A 25,599-nucleotide genomic window follows, 5' to 3' on the forward strand; every position below is an offset into this window, starting at 1 on the left:
TTTTCAACGTTTATTTATTTTGGGGACAGAGAGAGACAGAGCATGAACGGGGGAGGGGCAGAGAGAGAGGGAGACACAGAATCGGAAACAGGCTCCAGGCTCTGAGCCGTCAGCCCAGAGCCTGACGCGGGGCTCGAACTCACGGACGGCAGCGCTTCTAAGCCAAGGCGTTGCCTGTGCCACATATTAGTCTTCTGTCCCCTCTGGATGCGCTGGGGTTGTGAGTGAGGGACGCACGCTGCCTCCGGTTCTTTTAGACGGTGAACCGGTCCTGCTTCTTAGAGAAGAACAGTGAGCCCACAAAGACTCCACCTTCGCAGCACAGTTCAAGGCCAGCCTTGCTGCACACCGATGGCAAGTTAGTGACCGCTCTGGGCGTCCGTTCTCTTCTCTGTAAGTTGAGGAGATGCTACAGTGTAGCTAGTGATGCCCCTGTGACGACTAGAGAAGGCGCTGATGTAGAAATTGCCCGAGCCCGGCGATGAGTTCCCCGTCAAGACGGGTTAGCAGCTGCGCAAGACCACCATTGTATCCTGAAAGCGTTAAGAATGTTGACTTTAGGGGCGCCTGGGTGACTTGGTCAGTTAAGCGTCCGACTTCGGCTCAGGTCATGATCTCATGGGCCGTGAGTTTGAGCCCCGCGTTGGGCTCTGTGCTGACAGCTCAGAGCCTGGAGCCTGTTTCAGATTCTGTGTCTCCCTCTCTCTCTGACCCTCCCCCGTTCATGCTCTGTCTCTCTCTGTCTCAAAAATAAATAAACATTAAAAAAAAAAAAAAGAATGTTGACTTTCTTCTGTAGATTGCAAACCTGTGCTGATAATTGGTATATTTCACATTATTTCCCCAGATGTTGACCTATTTTGCTGCATTTGAGGTATTCTTTGAAGAAAATTTGCCGAAATTATTTGCTCATTTCAAGAAAAACAACTTAACTCCAGACATCTACCTAATTGATTGGTAAGACTGAATTTCCTATGTGTTTTCTCACCTTATTACTGTCTATGACTCTGACTGTCCTCCTTTATTCCCTCAAGGGGAGAAATGGTTTCCTGGACCTATTTGTTTTCAGAGCGCCATGTGTCCATTCATCAAGCGAGGTGTCACTACACCCCAGGTCTGTGCTGGGCTCTCTGCTGGGACCTAGTGACGAGTGGGGCGCAAGACACAGTGCTCTCCTGTCAGGAGCCCTGTCCGGAGGGAAGGCATGTGTCCGTGGGCGGCTGTGCCGCGTGAGGTGCATGCTGTTAGGGGGGCAAGATGGACAGAGCCCCGGACCCAGGCTTGGGGGGTCACAGCGCACAGAGGTGTCCCACGAGTTGGAGCCCAGGCACGATGTGGGCACGCGGTGGTCCAGAATTAGCAGGGCCGTGGCCATCCATTTGGTGATGCTGGAGCCTAGAGCCGAGGGTGAGGGGGCAGGTGAGACAGGTGGGGAGGCCAGGTCGCGTGGGTCTTAGGTGCAGGACTATGGAGCCAGCGGGAACACTTGCGGGCTTTTGCTTGGGGTAAGGACGGAGGTGGGTTCTATCTGGAAGTGAGGCTTAGGTTATTGGGGAGCCTGGGGGCAGAGACAAATAAAGGCGAAAAGACCAGTGCTCGAACTGAGGCTTCAGAAGCTGGGGGACGGTGGGGAACGGAGAGACCGGGAGTGGAAAGCTTTGGGTCCCTGAGAGAGTTGGTGTGCGTGTGTGAGAGAAGGCCGAGAGTTATCCATCTGGTGAGGGGCACGACTGTTCCACCAGCTGAGGTCCGAATCGGGCCAAATTGGGCAGTGAGGCTAACGGATTTGGCTTGGCCGCAGTGATTTTGAGGTACCCCCTGCACATCTGAGTAGACACACAGATAGCAGGTGTTAGAGAGTTCTGGGGTTCACACGGGTGGATGTGGCTGCCTGAGGAGGGGGTGGCACGTCACCCCAGAGAGCACGGTGTCTGGGGGCAGACTTGTGGAGCAGAGGTGGGAGGAGTGTGGTTCTGGAACACTCAGCCCTGGTCCAGCCTCTCCTGTTACTTGCCTCGTGGCCGTGTGCTGGGCATTAACCCTCTCTGAGCCCGTTGTCTCATCTTTCGCCTGCAGCGATGAGCCTTGTAGGGCCTTAGAAGGTGACGCCACTGCCCGGCTTACAGAGGGGTTCTGCAGACGAAAACGATGTCACTCGGCCCAAAGGCCCATTTGGGCTTCAGCACCACTCGCATAGTGAATCTAAAACTGTTGGTAACGGATTTGGAGCTGGTTTGATTTTTGGTCATCTGAAACGAGGCTCAGGCCCTGAGATAAAGCAGACTTGCCTGCCCCCTTGGGAATGAACCTTTGGGATTCTTGGCATTTGTTGCCTCCACCCTAAACCCCGAGACTGTTATTATGACTCTGCTGAATACTCGCTGGAAACCAGGGTTTGGGGGTTGGAGCTTGTAGCTGGTGTCACTTTGGAGTAGGCATCAGGCCGTGAAGTGACCCCTGGGGCGGGGGCGCTCTGGGCTGGCCTATCTGGCATGTCTCACAGGGCACCCGTATTTAGCAAATGACATCTTAGATAGGCTCCCCTCTGCACCCCCGCTGGTGCTGCCACGGTGCTAACCGTGACTTCACCCTGGGAGGGGGTGGGGGTGTGTTTGGAGACGGTCAGACCAGACCGGAGTCTTCAACGTCTGCCTTACCTGTTTTAGGGCCCCAACTCACATTCTTAGGATTTCAGGCTGAAAGCGAAGTTTGGAGAACACTGTCCTGGAATAGTGTCTTTCAGACTTTTTCACCCTGACTCGCAAACAGGAATTATTTCTGTGTTGTGATGCAGTGTGTGGCCACGTGCCCAGAAATTCGCTCTGTATACAGGACTGAAACCGGTTTCAGACAATACCTAGCCCTTGTTTTGTGTAAAGCATTCCTGAAATTTCTTGTTCTGTTCTATTTATTTAAAAAAGTGTTGGGGCGCCTGGGGGGCTCATTCGGTTGGGCGTCCGACTTCGGCTCAGGTCATGATCTCGCAGTTCATTAGCTCGAGCCCCGTGTCGGGCTCTGTGCTGACAGCTCGCAGCCTGGAGCCTGCTTCGGATTCTGTGTCTCCCTCTCTCTCTGCCCCTCCCCTGCTCATGCTCTGTCTCTCTTTGTCTCAAAAATAAATAAAAACATTAAAAAAAATTAAAAATAATAAAACAATAAAAAAAGTGCTGGAGGTCACCCACTCTGATTGATTTTACAGTGCACTAATCTTTTTTTTTTTCTTACTGTTTATTTTTGGGAGACAGAGAGAAAGCGCAAGTCGGGGAGGGACAGAGAGAGAGGGAGACACGGAATCGGAAGCAGGCTCCAGGCTTCGAGCTGTCAGCACAGAGCCCGACATGGGGCTCGAACTCACAAATCACAAGACCGTGACCTGAGCTGAAGTCGGACACTTGACCGACTGAGCCGCCCAGGTGCCCCCACAGCGCACTAATCTTGACGGGGTCAGCAGGGGCAGCGTAAAGAGCACCGTCCTTTCCGAACAGGACCCGTTCGTTTCTCCTCTGTCTGGAGGCAGTTACGATCCAGGTGGGGGCAAAGATCAGGGGCACCATGTTGACCGGCGGCAGGGCTTCCCACACAGGGTTTCCCTTAACTCTCAGAACAAGCTCTTGGAGCGAATTGTGACACGTCCGTTTTATAGATGAGAAAAGCGAGGCTCGGAGAGGCAGCGTGGCCTGCCCGAGGCCACGGCTGGCTGGCGTTCAAACTCAGGTTCCCGCTCCAGACCTCGTGCACTGTCCCACGAGTCCTTCTGAGGGACTTTGTGGGAAGGCAGTGTCACCCGAGCGTTGGGTCCCGTAGCTCAGGCTCCGGAGATCACGTCCGCGCGCTGATGATGCGCCTGGGGAGAGGAACGCCTGGACCGGACCGTCCGTGACGAGAACTGAAGCCAGTGCAGGCTGTCTAGGTGCAAAGGTAGCTCAGGGATTCCACTCCTGAGACCGTGGCGATGGGTCCTGGTGGCGTCCGATGCCTCGTGAATGCAGCCCCCGGTGCCCTGGTGAGGCCCCTGTTTTACTGCTTTCTAGAGTAAGGACCAGGTAGGACGTTGTGTCTGCGGCTGCAGCAGGGGCTGGGAGGTAGATTGACTTGAGCACAGGAAAAGCCACGTTTTCCGGACTTCCCCCTCACCGTCCATGGTTACTGATGGTCTGCGGTGAGTCAGGGTCTTGGCCGGGTGCTCACAGGTAAGAGCTCAGGTGGGGGCAGGCGGCGAGGAGGAAGCCAGGGGAAGAGCACGTCTTGTTCAGGACCTGCCCTCGAAGCTGACGCTGCAGAGACGCTTGTTTTGTCCTCACGGTGTCCACGGCAGGCGTAAGCACATCTTAGCCCAGAGGAGGCCCCTGAGGCCCCTGCCCGGTGTCCCGCCTGTAGTGAGCGGTCCAGGTTGGTCGCGCTCAGCTTTTGCCTTTTCAGTGTGTCCTGCCACCTTCCCAGAGCCACAGGCGCACCCATAGCGGTGGGGCCGCACCTGACGTGTGCTGTAAACCGGGGTGGCCCTAGGCTTCCGGTTACTAACTGCCGGAGGACGAAGGCTCTCTGGCCTGTTCTGTGTCCCAGGGCCGAGAGCCCCATCTGGGTTGGCCGGCCGAGTGTCCTGGGTGAGCTGTGTGGGCACTAAGAGGACCAACTCTTTCCTGCCACGCTGTCCACCCACCGGAGGCCAGCTGGGAATTGTTCCTCCTTTATTCCCAGGATGGTGTCTCTGCACTGCGATGATCACATTATGGCTTAGAGGCCGTTAACCTGGCGCAGTTGGAGAGTCATTCCTCCGGAATGTTCTTTTCTCTCCTTCCACCCCTGCAGTGCATGCCTCCTTCCATCACAGCCCTGACCCACTCTGAGGGCATCTTTTGTTTCTTGCTGTTCCTGCCACGGACCGAGCTTAGTCACCTCCGTGTGGCCAGTGCCGGGCCCCGTGCGGGAGGACGGACACGTGGCCGTTGAACTCTTCAGACTGTTCCTTGTCGCTGTCGAGTGGCAGAATTCTCCAGAGATGTGAGTGGGTTTTGCGGTAATCTCAGATTAGTAAAAGAATCTGCGGCACAGTCCGCGTCATGATTAGCGTCCGGGGGTCCTTGCAGAGCCCGTCGTTACACCGCAGCTCTACCTTGAGCGACAGGCCCAGGGTGAAGTTAAAGTTGGCAGATTTTAGTTTCTGTTGCAGCTTGTACTCGTTTATTTGTGGATGTTGACTTTTGGGTGACAGGTCAACCTACGAGCGCCCCAAGAGCAAGGCTTGCCTCGCTGAGCTCCCAAGTGCCCGGGCTAGCGTCTGGCGTGCACCGGGGCCTTCATTGGTGTGTGTGTGTGTGTGTGTGTGTGTGTGTGCGCGCGCGCGTGCATGTACGCGGACGGGGAGGGTCTGAGCCTGCGGTGAGAAGCCCGTTCGCAGGAAGGGCCTGCGCAGCCCGTGTGTCACTGGCACGCCCCCGGCCTGGCGGCACACGGAGCCTGCGGTACAGGGCAGGGCTCCCGTGGTTTGCCCGGTGTCTGCCCGGCCCTGCTGGGGGCTGGGACGTGAGGGCCCAGTTAGAAAGTGCTCTGGGGGCACTGAGATGGACGTGACTGCTTCCAGGATCGGGCCGGGGATCGGACTGGTTAACTGAGTTGGAACAGAGCCTTAAGTAACTGCCTCCCAGTGTTTAATGAACGCACGTTATGTTTGGCATCTTAATGTATTTAATCCTCACAAAATCTAATCAGGCTAAGTGGTAGCTCCTCATTTCTCAGCGTCTGTTCTAGCTGCTCGGCCGAGTCTGTTACGAACACAGGGAGTGCGTGGTGAGGTAGGGGGTCAGGGGCAGAGGCTCGTAGGCCTAGGAGAATCTGGGCACAGCTGGGAATTGGGGCCTTGAGGGTCTCTGGTTGTGGCTTCCCTGCAGCAAAGACTGCTGGTGGCTCTTGTGCCTCGGGCTGAGGTACACTTCTCCACAGCCGCCCTTTATCTGCAGTTTCCTCGTCTGGAAGGTGGGGGTGAGGATTGTACGTCCTTGTGGAGTTGCAGCGAGGATCAATCGGATAGGCCTTGTAGACGGTAGGAAGCAGCACTCAGAACAGAAGTCCACACTCCCCGCCAGCTCTTGCCTGCGCCAGGCCCTTGGGGGTGGACCAGGGTCGGGTTGGTTTCTGAGAGTGAGCCAGGCTTTGGAAGCAGTAGGACCCCTTCTCCCCCTTCGGAACCCCCTTCTTTCCCTGCAGGCTCAGACGAACAGTTAGAACAGACATTGCAGGGAAGGATGTTTTCTGGAAATTGGGAGGCCTCGGAAGCTGGCCTGTTCCTTCCGCACGTCATGGGGGAGACGGATGCACAGAAGCTGTGTTTGGTGTCCTTTATAAGCCTGCTGCCACTTGTTTAGTTCAGCAACACAGAAATAACGTTAATTTGCGCTCGTTGAATTTATACCTGAAGTTAATCGTTTTTTTGTAAGTTTATTTATTTTGAGAGAGAGAGAGAGAGAGAGAAAGAATCCCACGCAGGCTCCATGCTGTCAGGGCAGAGCCTGACTTGGGGCTCAATCTCATGAACTGTGAGACCCCGACCTGAGCCAAAATCCAGAGTCGGACACTTAACCGACTGAGCCACCCAGGCGCCCCTGAAGTTACCATTTTTGGTATAAAGTGCCATCATACTCGGTGGTCCAGAGGAGAAGAAGCCTTGAATGCTCTCTTGCTACCACGGGGAGAACCCTGCAGCCATCCTGGGCAGGCCTCGGGGCCCTGTCCCTCGTGCCCTCCCGGGTCGGTGCAGGATTGGAGCAGGAGGAAGCCGAGCACACTGGGCACAGTGAGAGCCCACGAAAGGCTGGAGACGGGAAGGGCGGGAGGGCCCTGTGCAAACAGCAGCCCCCTTGTTCCCGCTGCTCCGACCCTGACCCCGACCCTGACCCCGACCCCGACCCCGACCCCGACCCCGACCCTGACCCCGCTGTGGGGCCAGGGTAGAGCCTGGTAGAGTGGGAGCTGAGCGCGTGCGCTCTTGAGCTGCGTGAGCGGTGCCTGCTTAAACGCCCTCTGCTGAGAGGCAATCAGGCGAGGACCGTTTCAGCGTCTTACTCACAGTAGGTGTTTGAAGCTAAGTATGGTTTCAGATCCAGGTAAGCGTCTGCGAGTGTGGGGTCAGAAGTGGTCTTGGTGGAGCAGGCGGTTGACACTGGCACGAGGCCCCTCTCCGTGGGAGCCGTGCTCCTGCAGGAGGGGTGGGAAGAGGGTGAGCGGACAGAGGTGTCTGCCCTGGAGCCCGAGGGGACGGAGCCACGTGACCCTGGGCTTGAGGGGCGAGGGGCCGAGCCCTGGTTGCTGAAAGCCTCAGAGTCCACCAGGCTCAGGGGAGGCGCAGGGCAGACCAGGGGGCCATCTTGGGGCTGAGTGTGATGAAGGAGTGCGTGGCTTTCGGCCCGGACCGTGCCGTCCCCGAGACTCTGCGGGCCAAGGTTGGTGGCTATTGGGAAAGATACGGGGCTCAGCGGCAGCACCGGGCAAGAAACCAGGCCAAGCCCACGGTCCCGGAAACGGCCTTCTAAGAGTGAGAGGGGATTTACAAAATGTTGTCTTTAAAAGGCGCATTTTATTTAAGGTGTGACGTTCAGGGCCCTGACGATTCTGTGTCTGCACATAAAATAGTGAATGATGTGCAGAGTGGCTCAGCTCACTTTCCTACATGGGAATGTGTCGGGGATCAGTTCAACGTTTGTCATTCTTCCCTGTCTGATGCTGGGACGCTGCCTCTGTTTGGTACCATCTCTGCACCGACTGTCGCCAGCCCAGAGCCCTCCTGAACTCCAGGTCCTCAATAAAGGATGAAATCATTTGGCCACTTGGACGTCTGACACTCAGACCGCGTGTCCTCACACTCACCTCTTGACATTGATGACGCAGCCAGAGACCCCACGTCTCCTTAAGCGACAGCTCCATCCTTCAGGTTGCACGGCTGAGACCCAGCGTCCTTGACTCCTCTGTTGCGTTTATCCACCGCGGAGACCAGAGTTCCTCCGCTTTGGCCGCCTCCACTGCGGCCTGCCTCCTCTGACCTCGCCTGGGTGGTTTCAGCGGCTGCCCAGGGAGGCCCGTGTCCACGACGGGCACGTCTCAGCACCGTGGACAGGGGCCTCGTCAGGTCAGACCCTCTGCCGGTTTTGCCTTGCACGTAGAATAAAACCCAAAGAGCTCGTAGCCGCCGGTCAGGCCCGCCCGTGCCGGGCCCGGGTCCTTTGCTCTTTTTGCCTTCGGCCCAGCGACCTCCTTGTTCCTCCTCGACTGTGCCAGGTTCACTCCTTCCTCACAGCTGGAGACACCTTCCTTTGGCTGGACACCGTCCAGACCTCCCTTGGCTTGTGGCCTCTTTTTCAGGGCTTTATGGACACGCCGCTTCCTCATCCATCCCGTTGAGAAGTGTGTGTGTGTGCATTCGCACGTGTGTGCACATCCAGGCCGGCAGTCCGTGTCTCCTACCCCTGCTTGTGTGTGTTCAGCGTCTGACACGCTGGGCACTTTATCCCCTTTGCTCCAGAGGGCGGGGAACTTTGTCCCTTTGTCTGATGCCACGTAGCCTCGTCACCAAAACACAGAGATTAGCGTTTAGCAGTAGGCTCAGAGGTACTTACCTTCACGGACGGACCGATTTGCTCAGCGTCAGAAGGGCTCGGGTGTGGGCAGTTTCCACATGCAGCAGCGGAAGAGCCTGGTACGGATGGACGCGAGGCCTCAGCAGGGGTGTGTGGCGGGTACTGGCCGTGGCGTTCTTGATCATTCAGATGTTTACTTTTACAAAGCTCAGGACGGCTAAAGTAGTTTGTGGAGATGCGCACGTGAATCTGAACCCAGGGAGGTCACGTCACACGCATTTTTTTCGTTGTTACTCTGCTCTTTGCCTGTTGCTTTGTCTGTTTTCCGATAATTTTTTATTAAGACGCTGCTTTTAAGATGTCAAGGGTTTGCTTTCCAGGAATGAACTGGCAGGTGAGAGAGTATCTTGGAGGAGGTCAGTTCTGCACTTTTTTTTATAGCGTTAATAATGTGCGTTTTGTAGGTAGAACTGAGAATGTTCTCTAGATTCAGACTAGAAACAAAAAAATCTCTTGGATCTCATGAATAAATAAACTTAAAAAAAAAGTGGGGCGCCTGGCTGGCTCCGTCGATGGAACGTGTGGTCTTGATCTCTGTAGATTAATCTCTATAGAGATTACTAACAATAAATAAATAAACGTAAAAAAGTCTCTTGGATCTTTCTTTAACTGTGTTTTCTTGACCGAATGATAAAATGGTTTTCCGTTTTTGAGATGTTAACAATTCAGGCTTAAGTCTTGTTGTGACTTTAAAAAACAAAGTGTCCTGGGGCACCCAGCTGGCTCAGTCCGTGGATGATGTCAGGGTTGTGGGCTTTTAGTCCCACATTGGGCATAGAGATTACTTAAGAATGAAATCTTTAAAAATAAATAACCAGATAGATAGATAAACAGCCAGGTTTCAACAGTGTCTCGCCCGGTACCGTGTAGAGCAAGCAGTCCGATCGTTTAGGGCATGGGCTTTGGAGTCCGGTTCGCAGCCTGGCTCTGTCACTTACCGGTGGCAGGACCTGGGACTCAGTTCCCTGTGGTCAAATGAGCTAACAGAACCCGTCTCCCAGGGTGCTTGGCTGTTGAGTGGGGGGTGCTTGTGATGTGCCTGCTGTAGTGCCCGGCACATAGTAGGTCCTCAGTTTAAACTTAGCTCTTGTGGTTTGTATGAGGTAGGGCCTTCCTGTGACACTTGTCTGCCTGTTCCATCGTCTGGGCCGAATGAAATCTAAATTGTTATGCCTTCCTTAAAACTCTTGTTAGAGTTTGGTAGCCTTGGATATTTTGGGGTCTTAATTAGCATGCTCTTTTGCATGCATGCCCCGGACTGCCTGAAGTGTTCCTCTGGGCTCTGGGGGAAAGGCTGTTTCTGGGGCTGAGCACGCTGCCACGTGAGAGTTTGGAGTTCACTGCAGACAGGAGAGCCCGTGCGCGGGAGCCTCGTGAGCGCGTTTGCCAGGATGGCACAAACTTGCGGTGGCATCTATCATAGGAAGCAGAGTCCTGCTGTTGGAGGCTGGACGTTACCCTCTGACCAGGGCAGCGCCGTAGTCTGAGTCCAACACTGGAGCCCCGGTGCCTTCACGGGCCCTGTGTGTGTAGAGCTGGCACGGGCACTAAGGGAAAACTGAAACCGTGGACGGGCGATTCTCCGGGAGGGACAGAGGACGTGCCCCAGCAACTGAGAAGCCCCACTTCTTTGTCACATTTTTTAAATTGTTGAGAGAGAGCGAGAGCAAGAGTGAGCGAGGGGCAGGGAGAAAGGGGGGGAGAGAGAGAGAGAGAATTCGGAGCCTAGAGTGGGGCTCGAACTCATGAACCCTGAGTTCATGACCTGAGCCGAAGTCGGGCACTTAACTGAGCCACCCGGGCGCCCCGAGAATCCCCACTTCTGATGAACACTGCTGCTGGGGAGGAGGTGGCGAGAGCCGCTAACGTCTGGGACACTGGAGCAGGTTGGCGGAGTGCCGACTCACTTACCTACTCGGCAGAGACGGCCGGGTGCTGTGCCACATGCTCGCCTGGAGGGAATTGGCCAGGGTCCCTGCTCTTGAGCGTCTCTGTGGGGAGCAGCAGGGCAAACACGAGTTATAAGCCCCAGGGTCAGAGGGAGCATCTGGCTGGTCCTGGGGGTCAGCAGACGTCCTGGGGATGGCACCCGGGCTGCGTCTCCCGGCTGAGGGAGGAGGGTGGGTTCACAGACAATCCGTTTGGCCTGCGTCTCTTTGGATTCGCCTCGCTTTGTGACACGGGCACTTTCCGGGTTAGAAATGCTTAAACCCGAGGATGCAGTTGGTCACCCAAGATGGTATTTGTTGGGTAGTTTGGATGGTAACTGTCACCGTATTTTAAGAGAGTGCCTGTGCGCTTCACTTTTTCACCTGATGGTTTCCGTTAAGTACAAGATCGGTTTCTCGTGGAAGAGTTTGCTTTGTTCCTTCACAGACTCCCAGGGGGAGAAAGTACACAGCACTCTTGAGAAGTAACGTGCACATGCCTACACTGGTTACAGGGTTCTGTTGACTGTTTCTTTTTTTTTTTTTTTTTTTAATTTTTTTTTCAACGTTTTTTATTTATTTTTGGGACAGAGAGAGACAGAGCATGAACGGGGGAGGGGCAGAGAGAGAGGGAGACACAGAATCGGAAACAGGCTCCAGGCTCCGAGCCATCAGCCCAGAGCCCGACGCGGGGCTCGAACTCACGGACCGCGAGAGCGCGACCTGGCTGAAGTCGGACGCTTAACCGACTGCGCCACCCAGGCGCCCCCTGTTGACTGTTTCGATTTGCCTGAGACTCTAAGCTCTTAACCTTGGGTCCAGCGCCTACCACAGAGTAAGCACATCGTCGATTCTCGATAAATACTTGTTGAATGGATGCAGTCAGAGTCAGCAATATAGAGAAGGTACAGAGAATCTGCATGAAAGCCGATAGTGCTTTTTTATAAAACCGGCCTTCAGAATGAATGTGGGCCTCGACCCCCGCACCTTGTGTCTAAGTATGAACATCACTGACCCAGGGAGTGTTCTTAACAAATTAGGCCTGAATTCTGAACTCACTCTTTGTGCCGTCTGAAACCTGAAAAACTCAAAACTTTTTTTTTCTAGGATCTTTACCTTATATAGTAAGTCTTTGCCCCTCGACCTGGCCTGTCGCATATGGGATGTGTTCTGTCGTGACGGGGAGGAGTTTCTGTTCCGCACGGCCCTGGGCATCCTGAAGCTGTTTGAGGACATCCTGACCAAGATGGACTTCATTCACATAGCCCAGTTCCTTACGAGGCTCCCAGAGGACTTGCCCGCGGAGGAAGTTTTCGCCTCCATAGCTACAGTTCAGATGCAAAGTCGAAACAAGAAGTGGGCTCAGGTAAACGGATCCTTCGTTCTCTTTTCCCTGCAGAGCAGTTTGGCTCAGTAGCATGACTGAGGAAGTTCATTGCTGCCTTTTGAGAAACCAGCCCTCTCTGAAGAAAGTCCTCCTTGGACCGGAGATGAGGAGCCTGGGTTTGAGGCTGGGCTCTGCCACGGGGGGGTCATCGGATGGACAGGTGGAGGGGCGGGTAACAGAAGCCTCTCAGCCATTCTGCAGTGGCGCCGGGGGGCCACTATGCTGTCCACAGGTTAGAAGGCATTTTGTAAAACCAGGCGCCGCCGCCACCACCCCCACTGCTGTGCTTGGCGCCGGGCGGAAGGGATTGTCCCCCATCGCTGATCAATAGACGAGACCCACAAAGGCGAAATGCTTGCCCTCAGCGGTCAGCGGAGGGCAGGAGGGCTGAAGGGTGGCTCCCCTGGGCTGTGTCCTCTGGCCCTCTGGTGGCTGAGTTGGGGGAGTGGCTGAGCTGCCCTGTGGGAGCGAGTCCAACCTGGGCCTCCTTCTAGATCCCTCTCACCTCCTCTGGACGTCCCGTCTAGGGTTGTCCCCTGGGGGATTAGCCGGTGTTGCTGGTTCCAAGTCTTTATTGGGCAAAAAAGGAAAAAAGCCTTGCTTCTTACAGGCTTATTTGAGCCTTACAGGCTCAAAGCTTGTCTGAGCGGCAGGTCGCACTGGGAAGTTATCTGTGGACGTTTCTACTCCCCTGTGTATGCCAAACAGCACATCCCTCATTTACGCTTTGTGTTAGTGGGAGATTTCAACGATTTTTTTAACGTTTATTTGTTTTTTGAGAGACAGCATGAGCAGGGGAGGGGCAGAGAGAGAGAGAGAGTCACAGAATCCGAAGCAGGCTCCAGGCCCTGAACTGTCAGCACAGAGCCCGACCCGGGGCTCGAACCCATGAGCTATGAGATCATGACCCGAGCTGAAGTCAAAGCGTTAAATGAATTGCCCCCCCCCCCCCCCCCCCCCCACCCCAGGTGCCACCTTTATTTTTTTAAGCAATTTTTTTAATGTTTATTTATTTTTTGAGAGGGTGTTAGTGGGAGATTTTAAATCCATATACCCCACCTTTTATCCCTCCTTCTGTATTTATTGAAGAAATGAGGTCATTGGATCTACAGGGTTTCCCAGGGTCTGGATCTTGCTGGCTGTACCCTTGCAGGGGTGTTGACCGTGGTCTTCAGTACGGGCGATTTCCTGTAAAGTGACTGTTAGATCCACCGGCTTGATCGTGTTCGGGTGTTTATGTTTGGTCGTAATACTGCGAAGGTGATCAGGCTCCAGCAGCCTATTTATTTTTATAACAGTTTTATTGAGATGTAATTTATGTACCATAAAATGCACCCTTTTGAAAGCGTACGATGGAGTACATTGATTAACCAGAGGGAAGTTCCCCTGTCACCTGGGTCTGCTGTCCTGGCCCTTGAGCTGGCCCCTTCTGTCCTGGCTGCCCTGTGATGTGCTGTTCGGTCTGGCTGGCAGACTCCCTTCCTGTCTGGCTCTTTTGGGGAGAAGCACGGCTGTTGTGACGGGACCTTGGGCAATACCGTGAGGTGCTCCCCTGGTCTTAACTGGGGGCGGGGAGAGGCCCTGTTTTGTGCGGAGGGTGATGGGCTTTGCATTTCTGAAATGCTGCATACGTGCTGCCTTGCTGCATACGTGGGTGAGCCTTGAAAACCGTGTGTTGTGTGTGAGAAAGCCAGACGCTGAAGGCCACGTGCCCTATGATTCCGCTCGTAGGCAAGTCCAGGGCAGGTGAGTGGTTCCCCAGGCAGTGGGCGAGAGCGGGCAGGGTAGCGGGGACGGGAGTTCTCAGGGTCCTTCTTGAGGCGGTGAAGACGCTCTAAAGCGGACCGCGGTAGTGTCGCACACGTGGATGGACACGCCACACGCCACTGAGCGAGCGGTACGCTCTCACCGGACAGATGACGCGGTAAGGAAGTACGCCTCAGTGCAACTGGGACAGAATACGCTCGGCTCGCGTGCGAGTAGGACTGGCGGTCCGCTTAGCAGGGATCTGGTGACAGGCAGAGAAAGAGCCTTCCTCCGGTTAAGAAATAAGCGGACGGTGCGAAATGAAGACACGGGGCCACAGGTTCAGGATGGTTGAGAGTTTGAAGGTGGGCACTGCCTGGGCCGTGTGCCCTGCGCGGGAGGGTGTGCTGCGGTCTTCCTGACGCACCTGTTCACGGTGGTTCCCTGAAGTCGCGGCAGTGAGCCGAGGCCTTCCCTGGCAGCCTTCGTGCAGCTCGTGGGACTGTGCCTACTGTCTACACGTGCAGTCATGGGTCTGCCGACCTTCCTTTGCTTGTCACTGGTACCCAGCCCGCACATCCCCATGTGTCCCCCCTGCCGACAGGCAGGCGCAGACACACACACACACACACGCACACAGGGAAGGAGGAAACCCAGGTCTTCTGTGTCACTTCTTGTGTTTTAGGACAAGGTAAAAATGTTTGGTTAAAGCTAGGTCAGAGGCTCGTGAACAGTAGGACGTTTTCTAATAATGGGATCGTGATAGTCGTTGGCCTGATGCTGGGGGTGCAGGCGGGCGTCGAGTTTGTACCGTTCTAAGTCCCACAGGAGTTGTGGTCTGTATACATTCTCCCAAATGCTGTGCTTCGAGTTAAGACCCTGGCGAGCTTTCCAAAACCAGTAGACGTCCGCGTCTGCTTGGCAGTCCCATGGAGGCAGAGCTGGACAGGGGGACCTTTATCTACCGTTAGTCTTTCCGTGCGATTTATTTGAAACCTACAGAAGACGTTTCTGCTCTACCCCATGTAATTTGCGATTCAGTTGAAGTCACACAGGGCCTGGCCTCAGGAGATGAGCGCTTGGTTCTGGAGTCAGGCAGATCCAGGTTGGAACGTGTGTGCTGCTTGAACAGCCGATCTCTTGAGCGCCCGTCGTTCAGGTGCCTGACTGCGGGGCTTGTTGTGTGCTAACAGCCGCTGTGCGCGAGCTGCGCCGACTTAGGGAGCCCTTGCTGTTGCCACTGCTGTGTTAAGCCGTCGCAGTGGAATGTAGTGTCTTTAAAAACGAAGGTGTTAACCAACAGCCGAGAGAGCACAGAGCTGGGAGCCAAGTCACTTTGGGGAAGCTCGGGAGGGCCCGAGAAGAGCCCGGGTCTGTTAGCACGGTTTGCTGCTGAAGCGGAGAGGCAGGCAGGGAGCGGCCGCGCTAACGGTCCGGGGGCGCTCGTTGGCGTGCTGGAGCGGGTGGCCTGGCTTGGGGGTGGTGAGCCCAGGGGCTGGAGCCGGATGTGGGAGGAGAACCCTGTAGCCCCGTGTGGACAGTGGTACCGTGGCTGCTGGGACATGGTTGTAGGACGTTAGCCGGAGGCGGCACGGTTGGATTCTCACGTCTGGAAGAGGGCCCTGGCTGCGGGTGTTGAAGGCGGAACAGGGCAGCGGCGGACGTGGGGAGGCAGAGGCCCCTGCTAGGAGGCCGTGCGTCCCGTCACCACACCTGTGTCCAGTGTCCTTGCAGATCACCCACGGGCGTCCCCTGTGCTTCCAGGTACTGACCGCGCTGCAGAAGGACAGCCGGGACGTGGAGAAAGGCAGCCCGTCGCTCAGACACTGAGGGGACAGGCGGACCCGCGCTCGGCACCGAGCAGACCTCCAGGTGGCACCTTGCGTGGCTTCGGACGCACGCACGCACGCGCTGACCGCGGACGAGAACGGGCCGTTTTCACGTTTGATCCTAACACTGGAGTTGGCCTTAAACAAAACAAACAACTTTCAAAGAACTACACCAAGGCTTAGCCTTAAGAAGCTCGGTGGAAAGATGAGCCAGTGTTGACCAGGGCCAACACTGCGTACTCTGCACGGTTTCAACCTAAGGCAGTGGCTAATCCCCCCCTCCCTCCTTATTTCAGCGAAAGTTAATTAAATTGTCATGCTTTTATGTCAACTGATGAAAAGTACATTACAGTCTTCCTTAGCCAAGGTGTGTGAGAAATCCTCCCGGGGAGGCCTCGGAGAGGTTCTTGGCTCATTTACGTACGTGAGTAGGGAAGGGGTTGTCGATTCCGTTCCCGGGACGACCTGTCCAGAGCTGGAGGTGATGTTTTCACAGCCCACCTACCCAAGCTTGTGGGAAGGGAGAATGGGCTGTCCCAGGGCGGTCACGCACGAGTGCCCCAGGGCTCCCTGGGATTCGACCTGACCTCTGGGTTGGCGTTTCTCCATCGTGGCCTTGACAGAATCCCAGCACGAGTCCCATGCACGCTGAGGTTCCGGGGCACCCGTGCTCTCCGAGATTGCTGCGCCCTCCAGCTCCTGAGCAGAAGAGCTGCTCACACGGACGGCCCGAGACCTGGCGGAAAGAGCACGGGAGGACCCCCACGCCTCCCTTCGGCGGAGGCCAGGCGGCTTGGGTGGGGGGGGGCGGGGAGCCTGCTCCCTTGCTGTCACGGGCTGCTGCTCTTTCTGTTGTCACCTGAACGGCAGGACCGGTCCTGGTACCAGATGTTCCCTCCTCGCGTACTCGGCTTCAAGGTAGACCGAGGTGAGGGCCGATGAGCAGGCCGCACGCTTCCAGTGGTACGGACGACGGGCCACTCGGGGCTCTCGGTGTTTGTCCTGTGCGCCTCTCCCCACGTTAGCTGGTTTCCCCCAAGTTCATCAGCCGGCAGCTTTCTTGTTCTGACTTTCCCTTGACTGACTTTTACGAATTTTGCTGTAAGAGCTTTGTTTATCCAAACTCAAAGACACGAGCGGTTTCACACGGAGTAGCCCGAAGGACGGGCAGCTGTGTGGAAGCCGGCTCCCGTGTGCCAGCCGGGCTGTGCGAGCGCCCGTGGACGGGGCGAGGGCACCGTCGGTTGCGCCCGGCCCTCCGCCGCCCCCTCAGCTGCACGTCCGCCCTCGGCCCCGAGAGCAGGCATGCGGCAAGGAGACCGGCAGGGGGCCGGGGCCCGACCGTGACCTCGCCCTTACGGGTTTTCCGTGCCCACCACGTCCGCTGCCGACACGCGCAGGTGTGACGGCCAGTTGCGGAGCCGGGGCCCCGTTCGTGCCCTTCACCCCAGCCCTCTTCCGTGTGTCCTGTTTTCTCGAACTGCCTTCGCCCCGTGTCTGCTTAACCGAGTTCTCCCAGGAGGTTGCAGATCATCTTGGATACACTTTCTGCCTCAGCCTTCAAGTGCTGACTCTCCCCACCTCTGGGGGCGGGGAGGGGGGCGTCCCGTCTTCACCGAGGTCTCGCGCTTCCAGACGCAGCCGTCCCCGGACACCGCGATGCTGAATGTAACCCACGCTGAGCCGGCCCCTCGCCCGGCCCGGCCCGGCCGTTCCTCCCACACGTGCTGACTTGCGTTCCGTGATGTGCGCGTTCTGTCCGGAAAGATGTATATATTTTCTTACTGTACATAAAGATGTTCCTAAATCGGGACAGGAAGCGACGCCACAGGGGCGTTTGTGCCACTGCCGCGGAACGCGTTTGTGGGACGTCACGTGCATTCAGAACCCAGCCCTTAACCCTTTTTTGTCCCAACAGTTGGACGTTAAATCTCTTTCGATTTACGTCACTCCTGATGCATTAAGTTTTTAAACGGGATCCCGTGCCGACCGGGAATCCTTAGCGAATCTTTAGCTCGGAAGAGGTTTCCGTGACCTGTTCAGGGACCACGTGAGGTCTCGCGGTTTGATGTGTCCCCCTCACAGGCCGGGGGTCCTGAGTCCCCACGCAGGGTCCCGTGGCCCCTTTCCGCAGAGGGCAGCAGAGGGCACCCGGCCGGGCATCTCTGTTGGACGCTACCGTTGAGGAAAACTGGAAACAAGTAGAAATGCCACGCCCCTTTGGAAGTCTGCACTTTCCCCTTCGTGTGCGCGCGATTTCCAGGACTTCAGGCTCGGGACCTTGGCGCGTCTGGCACTTTAGGGTCAAAAGCTGCGTCCCCACCGGTCCCTGAAAGCTCACCTAGAAACATTGTTCACTTTAAATGGTACTTTTTAACTGCTCAGTTTTTGACTATTTTAAATAGTTTGCTGATAGAAAAATTCCTGGTAATACTTGCTACATATCATGTTTTAATTGCCTGTACAGTTAACCTTTAATTTTATTTAGTAAAGTCTATCAGATTAGGACTTTTTGAACTGTAAATATGTGGTTTTATTAAATAAAAGTCATGTAAAATTGTTACTTGTGTTCACTGTCGCTTGGTTTAAAATTGAAGTTCCCACCTTAAAAATGGCAACACCTGACTTCGAGCGTCGTGCTGGTTGAAGATCCACCGAGGCCCAGTTCAGTGAAGCAGTTAATTTGGTCAAGGGATTTGGGAGTTTCGTGTGCCCCCACCCCAAGCTGAAGGGGAACCTCAGACTTGCCCACCCCCGTGGTCTGGTGCCGCGTGCCGCCAGGCTCGCTGCTCACACCTCTGCGCCCGACCCAGCAGCTGGTGCACACTCACCCTGGAGCCTGCTCGGAGTGCTGGTGTCGCGGTCCGGCACCACCACCACCCTCCAAGTGACCGTGGGCTCCTCCCGGGCTGCTGTGCACCTCCGTCCCTGTCCGTGGCTGAGAACGTAAGTGTCCGAGAGGTCACGTGTGTGCTCACGTTCGTCGGTGGGGCGCTGGGCGGTTGGAACCAAGGGCTGGAGGCCCGGGGAGGAGCCTGTCGAGTCCTGGCCAGAAAGTATGCGGCCCTTGGGGCTCCTGCCTTCTTTGTCCCCAGGCGGACTTTGCCGCCCCTCCGGTGTCCGCGCCCTGGAGACCTCTGCACCCTCCGCCCCAGGACTGGCCTCCCCGCTGACCTTCCCCAGGGACCGCGCAGCTCACTGTCACGGCGTTCACCATCTTTGGCCCCCAGCACAAGGCTCCCATCTGTCCTCACGAGGGGGTCCCGTCGCTGCTCTGGGCCGCAATTCTCTTTTCTCCACTTGGCACAGGCTCTGAGGGACTGTGGCCGCGAGGGTGGCCACGGTGGACGGCAGTCGTGTCCTGGGGCTCACTGCACCGCTTCACCCACCCCAGGCCCCATTTCTCTCCACAGCAGCCCTGTCAGCGTCCCCTTTCCGCGGGTGCGATGCCGAGAGCTGGTCTGCTTGGACGGGCCTGGGGTTCAGACTCTGGCCCTGTGGCTCCTGAGCCCTTGCCGGCCCCCTCCCCAGGGCACAGGCCTTCCTCCTCTGGCCCTGACCTCAACTCCCAAGTGCGGGGTGCGGGGCGAGGCCTGGATTCACTCACCCGAATGCCTCCTGGGTGTAAGGCCCAGCCTGCCGGGAAGGAGGCAGCCATGCCAGCCAGCTCCGGGAGGACCTTGGGGACGTACGAGCCTTGGGGATGGAGGTTGTGGACACTGGGGGCGGACAGTTCAAACACCCAACGTGCACCTGCCGCGAAGGCCCAGAGAGGGAATGAGATACTCCAGCAGCACAGGGAGGGGTCCCCGCGGCACCTTGAGGGGAGCCGCTGGCCAGCAGAGGGAGGCCTTAGAGCCGAGGCGAGTCCTCAGATGGGGCCGTGGGAGACGCCACAGCACCCAGCCGCCCACCCAGCGGCTCGCCGTGACCGCAAGTCCCCGGGTATTTCTGCGAGGCCTGGAGCGCTGGCTGGCTCAAGGCAGCTCGGGCTCCTCCGTGAGCACCACCGCGCCTGCAGCCGGCTGGCGCCAGGAGGGGGTGCTCCGCCGGGCACGGCCACGCCAGCAGAAGTATTTAAACTGCGTCAGCCTCATTTCTCTTTTAAAAAGCCTACCAGCTTCCATCCCCTGGCTCGTGAGGATTAAAAAAGATGCTGAATTACTTGTGTCATCAAAAGAAACGCGTCACCATACAGAGCTAGATTCGTGCTCTCGACATACAGACTTTCAGTATCTGAACTCTCGGTGAACTTACGAATTGTAAAAATCAGGGTCTTCCCTCTAATTATCGGATGCATGTTAAATACAATTTGGAAATGCCCCAAAGCACACAAAAAATAAAAATCATAATCTCACCACCTAGGAAAGACACTTTTTTCATACGCTTGACTTTTTCTTACGTTTACCCCATCGTACCAGGGAGCACGCTGAGCTTTAGAAACGTCGAGTGTTTGTCCCAGGTCACAGAAGAGACCAGAATCCAGCTCAGCCTGATGCCAAAGCCTTCATTTGCGGGTGCTACACGGTCTTCCTCCTCGATGCATCTCTGTGCTCATCGTGGCGTCTTTTGGGTGAAATATTAGAAGCCTGCATCAGGGAGAAAGCTGGGGCGGGTGGAAATGTATTCATTCAAACCTGTGCCTGTTCAGACTGTGGTTACGACAGGAGCATGCCTGGCAAGCAGGAGGTGTGGGCCCGAGCGGTGCCCAGCCTGTGTGGCCCCTGCTCCCGCCGGCCGCTCAGAGGCGGGTCCCCCCAACCCGGAGTCGTTCCCGACCATATTGCTTGTACAATTTGTCCTCACGAAGACTGTCTTCCAAGTTGAAGACGGAAGTTCCAAAGTGGGGTGCATTAATTTTGAGTGACTTTATCATATCAGACAGGCATCCCCGACCAGGGGCAAAAATCTAAATTATGGCTCAGACCAACTTACAAAGAAAGAAAGCGTTTGACCACTTAGGTAATTTTATAATCTGAAATGGGTAAGTCTCCAAAAATGACTTTCACCTACTAATTCCTTTTCAGATGCCTTGGGCTCCATGTAGGTACTGCCTGATTCCCTCCTGACCCTGGGGCCACAAACAGACAAAAGTGGCCTGGGACACTTCCGACTCAGACCCATTTATTTTGTTTTAATATTTGAGAGACAGAGAGTAGGGGAGGGTCAGAGAGCAGGAGAGAGAATCCCAAGCAGGCTCTGTGCTGTCAGCACAGAACCTGACATGGGGCTCGAACTCACAAACAGTGAGATCATGAACTGAGCCGAAATCACGAGTTGGACACTTAACCAGCTGAGTCGGCCAGGTGCCCCTCGACTCGGACCAATTTAAAAAGAAGTTTCACGTAACATCTCAGATTTTTCTGTGCCTGCATTTTGCAGGCCCGAATTTTTGACAAGGTGACAAAATCTCTAGCCTTTGATTTTAGAGATTTCTAGTCCAGCCCTGCCCCCTCCCCACCCCCCGAATCTTCTAGAGGAAGGGAGGCTCTTCGGAAGTGGTCCCTGTCAGAATGGACTCGGTCTCTGGAGTGGTGTCCTTCCAAGACCCTGTCATTCTCATTGCTCCTACTTCTGGAGACATCCTCTTTCTACCTGTGATCATTTTAGAACCCGATAGAGCACTTAGCAGTTCCTGGCATACAATAGGCATTCAAGTAACTTATTTCCAGAAGAGAAGAGTGGCATGATGTTGATATATTAACCCGGCAAACTATGGAGCACTGATTTTGTGTTAGGCTTTGTATTGACTACTGGGGAGGACGACCGTCTACTTACCCTGAGGGCCTCTGTCTCACTGGGGTCCAGAGAACTAAGCAGACGGTCGTAAAGCAGTGGGCCAGAGGCTGGGATGGGGCTAAACACAGGCGGCCGTGGGGCACAGAGGGCACATCAGGAAGACGGGGGCGGAGGGGGGGGGGCGGGGTGTGGCATTCCCTCCTCTGAGGCAGTCGAAAGAAACCACGTGTGAATGCGTGGCTATTTCACGATTAAGAGCTCTCCCGTAATCTAATTAGGACCCTCGCTAGGAAGTAATCAACACATTCTTGGTCTTCTAATTAATTGTAACATCTCCGGCATGAGATAATGTAATTGGAGAGAACGCCGGTAACTCTGCAGCTTAAAGCAATGCCAACTTCATCAGTCTCTCTGTGCTCACGAGAGCCTGGTTCAGGGCTGGTTCAGGAGTGCTTGGTTCCGCCTGGCTAACTGCCAGTGGGTCAGAGTCAGCTGAAAATAGCCATTTCCCCCCTAGCGAACCCAAGGGATACGCACTCTTGCAACGAAAGCTGCTCGCTTGGGGAAGGCAGGTGCCTGTTGCCAGTTGCACTTTGAAGCCTTCCCAACCACAGAAGAACCCAGTGGCCTGTGCTGCTTTTAGCCTGAGGCTGGTGAGTTCCACCTTCTCTTTGGCCTCGAGGAACGAGGAACCGGGGAGAGGGGAGAAAGCGACTGTCGACTGTCTGTCGGGGAGAAGGAGGGTGGAAGCAGGAAGTGAATGCTTTTTACTCCCCCAGGTTGGGTAAGCCTGATCCTGCAAAGGAGTGTATTTAAGCTGTAGAAGTTAGAAAAGGGATTTTCACCAACCTTCATTGGCTTGAAAGGGAACGTAAGATCGCATCACCCAAAGGTAAAATAATTGTGACGTACCCACGACCCACCGAGTCATCTGCCTAGAGCAGGCCTTCTACCATTGTGTCAAGGTGTTCAGCACCAAACAGGTCACTCCTCCTAGGACCTACTTAAGTTTGCGGATGGGAGAACACTTCTGATCTCACATCTGCACGGCTCAAAATTCAATTTACAATTAGGCAGAGAGGCGCCTGGGTGACTCGGTCGGTTGAGCGTCCGACTTCGGCTCAGGTCATGATCTCGCGGTTCGTGGGTTCGAGCCCCGCATCGGGCTCTGTGCTGACAGCTGGGAGCCTGGAGCCTGCTTCGGATTCTGTGTCTCCTTCTCTCTCTGTTCCTCCCCCCGCATGCACTCTGTCTCTCTCTCTCAAAAATTAAAGATTAAAAATTTATAAAATTAAGGAGAAATAAAGCCAAACCCCCAGCTCCAGAAGCATCGGAGGAAACTGCAAATGTTAATCACGGATTCTGGATTAAAGAGGCAGACCTAGCAGGCATTTCTTACATTAACACAAGGAATGATAGACATGTCAAGAGTGGAAACAGAGTAAAATCATGTGCATGGTGAGGGCCCAAGATCCACAACTATCTTGCTGGAAACAAAAGGCTCATGGACAGGTGGTAGTCACTATTCCCTATATTGTGCACCTGGCCAAACGCAATACAATCATCATTTTGTCTTCACTGGAAAATAAAAGTGCATGTTTTTGTATTGACAAATGTGTTTCTTTAGAGGATCCAAGAAAACATTTCATTAGAATTGAAGACCATCATTGAGCCAGAAACAAACGTGAACGGTCAAGCAGACTGAGCCCCCTCGCATGGCAAAAGGAAAGAGGACAAAACCACAGCTCCTTTTCCTATGTATCATTTCTCCTGTTTCCTGCGTCTTGTTTCTTACCCAGTCTCGTTACCCAGTCGCTAGTGCTGCCTACACCCACCACAGTTTTAGATTCATCTAAAGTAATCAGGGAGCTTTGAATTGAGAATGTACTACATATTTTAAATGTTCAGGACTACATATTTTAAAAATTCGAAGGGGATTTAATAATTGGCGTGCACAGGAAATTTCTTGGTCCCCTGCCTATTTGTCAGACCCTCCCACACGCGGAGGAGGAACCACTTTCCTCGGGATTGGGGCATTGAAATTACGGAATTTCTCAGGTAAGGAAAGGCTTTTTAAAAGACCGCTTCTTGTGAGACGTTCGGGACACCGAGCCATCCCTGGTGTGTGTTTCCCTGGGCCTATTTTAGTTAACGCCATGTAAAACCGACTGTTAACCCAATTTTGCTCTCAGGACGGACTTGGAAGCTGAAAAATGATGAGGTCGATACAAAATACAGCCCCATTCCCAATATTGTAGGCCTTTTAAAGATGGCCACGAGCGAGCGGAGAATCGGATTTCACGAGGGCGGAGAGTCGCTGCGACGGAAGGCGCTCTGCCGGCCCTTCCCATCATCGTGTGTGTTAAGATGGGAGAAAGGCTTTGGCTTCCCGCATCTTCTGCTTCACGCCTCTGCAGGACATAATGAGCCCGGCGTGATGGCGCTTCAGGGATTCCAGACGCTGCCTGAGCAGTTTTGCCTTGTCCACTTTCTCTTCCAGGTCGCAAAGGAGTGGCTCCTTGCCCAGAAGCCCACACTTCTGGTTCAACTTGATGTTGTCAATCCTCAGGCCGTCCCGGGCTTTCTTAGTCTTGGTCAAGATGTCCCTCCTTAGGGCTACCTGAGCCTCAATCTCCAAAAGCTGTGACTTCTTGCATGCATTTTGTAAATCCACGAAGTGTAGCTTTTCCTTCACGTGGGTTACGATTTGCACGTTGTGGGTCACCTTGTGGCGCAGTTTTAAAAGTTCCTCGTTTCGCTCCTCGACTTTTTCATTGAAGGTCTGGTTCTCAATCTTGAGCTGTTCGAAATCGATGAGGAGCAGACCCTCCGTCAGGTCCTCCTGGGCCCTCATCCGGGTCTCGAGATGCACCAAGCTCTGTTTCAGCTGCACGTTCTCTAGCCTCACGGCGCTCATCTCCTTCTCCTTCTTATCCTCCAGCGCCTGGATCTGCTCCACCTGCCGCAGGGCGGCCTGGCGACCGCCCCTCATCCAGGAGCCGCCCATGGCCTGCACCATCACCTGCTTCTTGAGCGCCTGGAAGGCTCGCCATTCCTTCTCCGCCCTGGCGAGCTCCTCCGTGCCCTCCCGCTTCAGCTGCTCCAGCTCCTGGTGATACCAGTCCAGGTCGTCTGCCCGCTGCTTCCTCAGCTCCTCCAGCATGGCCAGATAGCGCAGGTACGCTTGCTCTTTCCCCGGGGCCTCGGGCTCCGCGCCCTTGTCGGGCACCTGGGCTGCATCCGGGCCCTTCTTGCGCAGCGCCTCGGAGATCTTGTGCTGCAGGTAAATGTTGTAGCGCTGGTAGTGGCCGCGCTCCGCCACCAGCCACTGGTACTGTTGCAGGAGCTCAGCGCGCAGCTGCTGCTCCTGCAGCCTCTGCACCTCTTCGGTCCATTCACCGTCCTCATCGTCGAGGCTCTGCTCCTCATCTTTCAGCTTTACCTGGCTTCTCCACGGGCTTCTTGGCAGGCCCAGCTCCTCCATTTCCTCGCTCTCCGCCCCCTGCCTCTCCTCCCCCTCGGCCTCCCGAGCTGACACAGCCTCTTCCCGGCTGGTGGTGGACAGAGGCAGAGAGACCTGAGACGGGGCTTCCTTCCTCCTGCGCTGGACCGCCGCCGCTGCCGCCACCTTCTCTCTTTCCTCCTCCTCCTCCTCCTCGTCCACCTCCCTGTCCCCCTCCTCCTCCGTCTCTGCCTCCGCCTGCTCCTCCGGTTCCGCGAGCCCGTCTTCAGGCCCCGGCTGGGCTGTCTCCTCAGGCCCGGTCTCAGCCGGCTCCGGGGGCTCGGGTTCCGGCTCGGGCCCGAGCTCGGCCGGCCACTCCGGCTCTCCGGGCTCCGCCTCGCCCCCAGCCTCGGTGGCCGCCGGCCCTTCCCGGGGCTCGGCGGGCTCATCCTCGGCGGCGCCTCCTGCCGAAGCCTCTACGGTCCCCTGCTCCGGTTGCGACTCCGCCTCCGGCTCCGTTGGTTCGGCCGGGGACTGGAGGCCTGAGATGGCCTTGACCCCGGACAGCTTCGAGGACAGGCTCGCCACATCTCCGTCTTCCGCCTCGGGGTCCCCAGGGTGCTCGGAGAGGCCGTCCATCCTTCTCCAGCTCCGCAGGCACTACGGATCCCGGACGCCGGCTGTTGGGTTTCCAGGGGCAACCAGGGGCGCGCGCGGTGGGCCCGGCGATTGGCCAAGAGTAAGGCAGATGCCCGGCCCCCCTCTCCCCGCCTCCGGAGACAGCGAGCCAATGGGAGGCCGCGGACGGACGACGGGCGGCCTTGATTGGAAGGGGGTGCAGGCTCGCGCCGCGCGGCCTTCCCGCCCATTTCCCGGCGCCGGGCCTGGGGCGGGGCGGCCT

At 55.9% G+C, this 25,599-nt stretch overlaps 2 protein-coding genes across 7 annotated transcripts in view; one reads left to right on the forward strand and one right to left on the reverse strand.

The window, feature by feature from the left end:
* TBC1D14 (TBC1 domain family member 14) overlaps positions 1-18,080 on the forward strand; it is a 99,250-nt gene extending 81,170 nt beyond the window's left edge. For all 6 annotated transcript variants that reach the window (XM_040488506.1, XM_040488515.1, XM_040488525.1 and 3 more), the window contains 3 exons: positions 848-957; positions 11,663-11,921; positions 15,453-18,080. In XM_040488506.1, coding sequence (XP_040344440.1) covers positions 848-957; positions 11,663-11,921; positions 15,453-15,518 — 435 coding nt within the window. In that variant the 3' untranslated portion in view covers positions 15,519-18,080. The remainder of the gene's footprint in view (positions 1-847; positions 958-11,662; positions 11,922-15,452) is intronic.
* A 4,561-nt stretch (positions 18,081-22,641) lies between these two features.
* CFAP184 (cilia and flagella associated protein 184) lies at positions 22,642-25,542 on the reverse strand. The gene has a single exon (XM_040488563.1). The coding sequence runs from the start codon at positions 25,335-25,337 to the stop codon at positions 23,619-23,621; it is 1,719 nt and encodes a 572-aa protein (XP_040344497.1). The 5' UTR covers positions 25,338-25,542; the 3' UTR covers positions 22,642-23,618.
* Positions 25,543-25,599: the final 57 nt, after the last annotated feature.

Source organism: Herpailurus yagouaroundi, unplaced genomic scaffold, assembly GCF_014898765.1.
Source record: "Herpailurus yagouaroundi ecotype Mexico unplaced genomic scaffold, PumYag 28, whole genome shotgun sequence".
NCBI classification, from domain to species: domain Eukaryota; kingdom Metazoa; phylum Chordata; class Mammalia; order Carnivora; family Felidae; genus Herpailurus; species Herpailurus yagouaroundi.

Coding starts and splice junctions, on each gene's coding strand:
- CFAP184 (XM_040488563.1), bottom strand. CDS start 25,337: ATGGACGGCCTCTCCGAGCACCCTGGGGACCCCGAGGCGGAAGACGGA.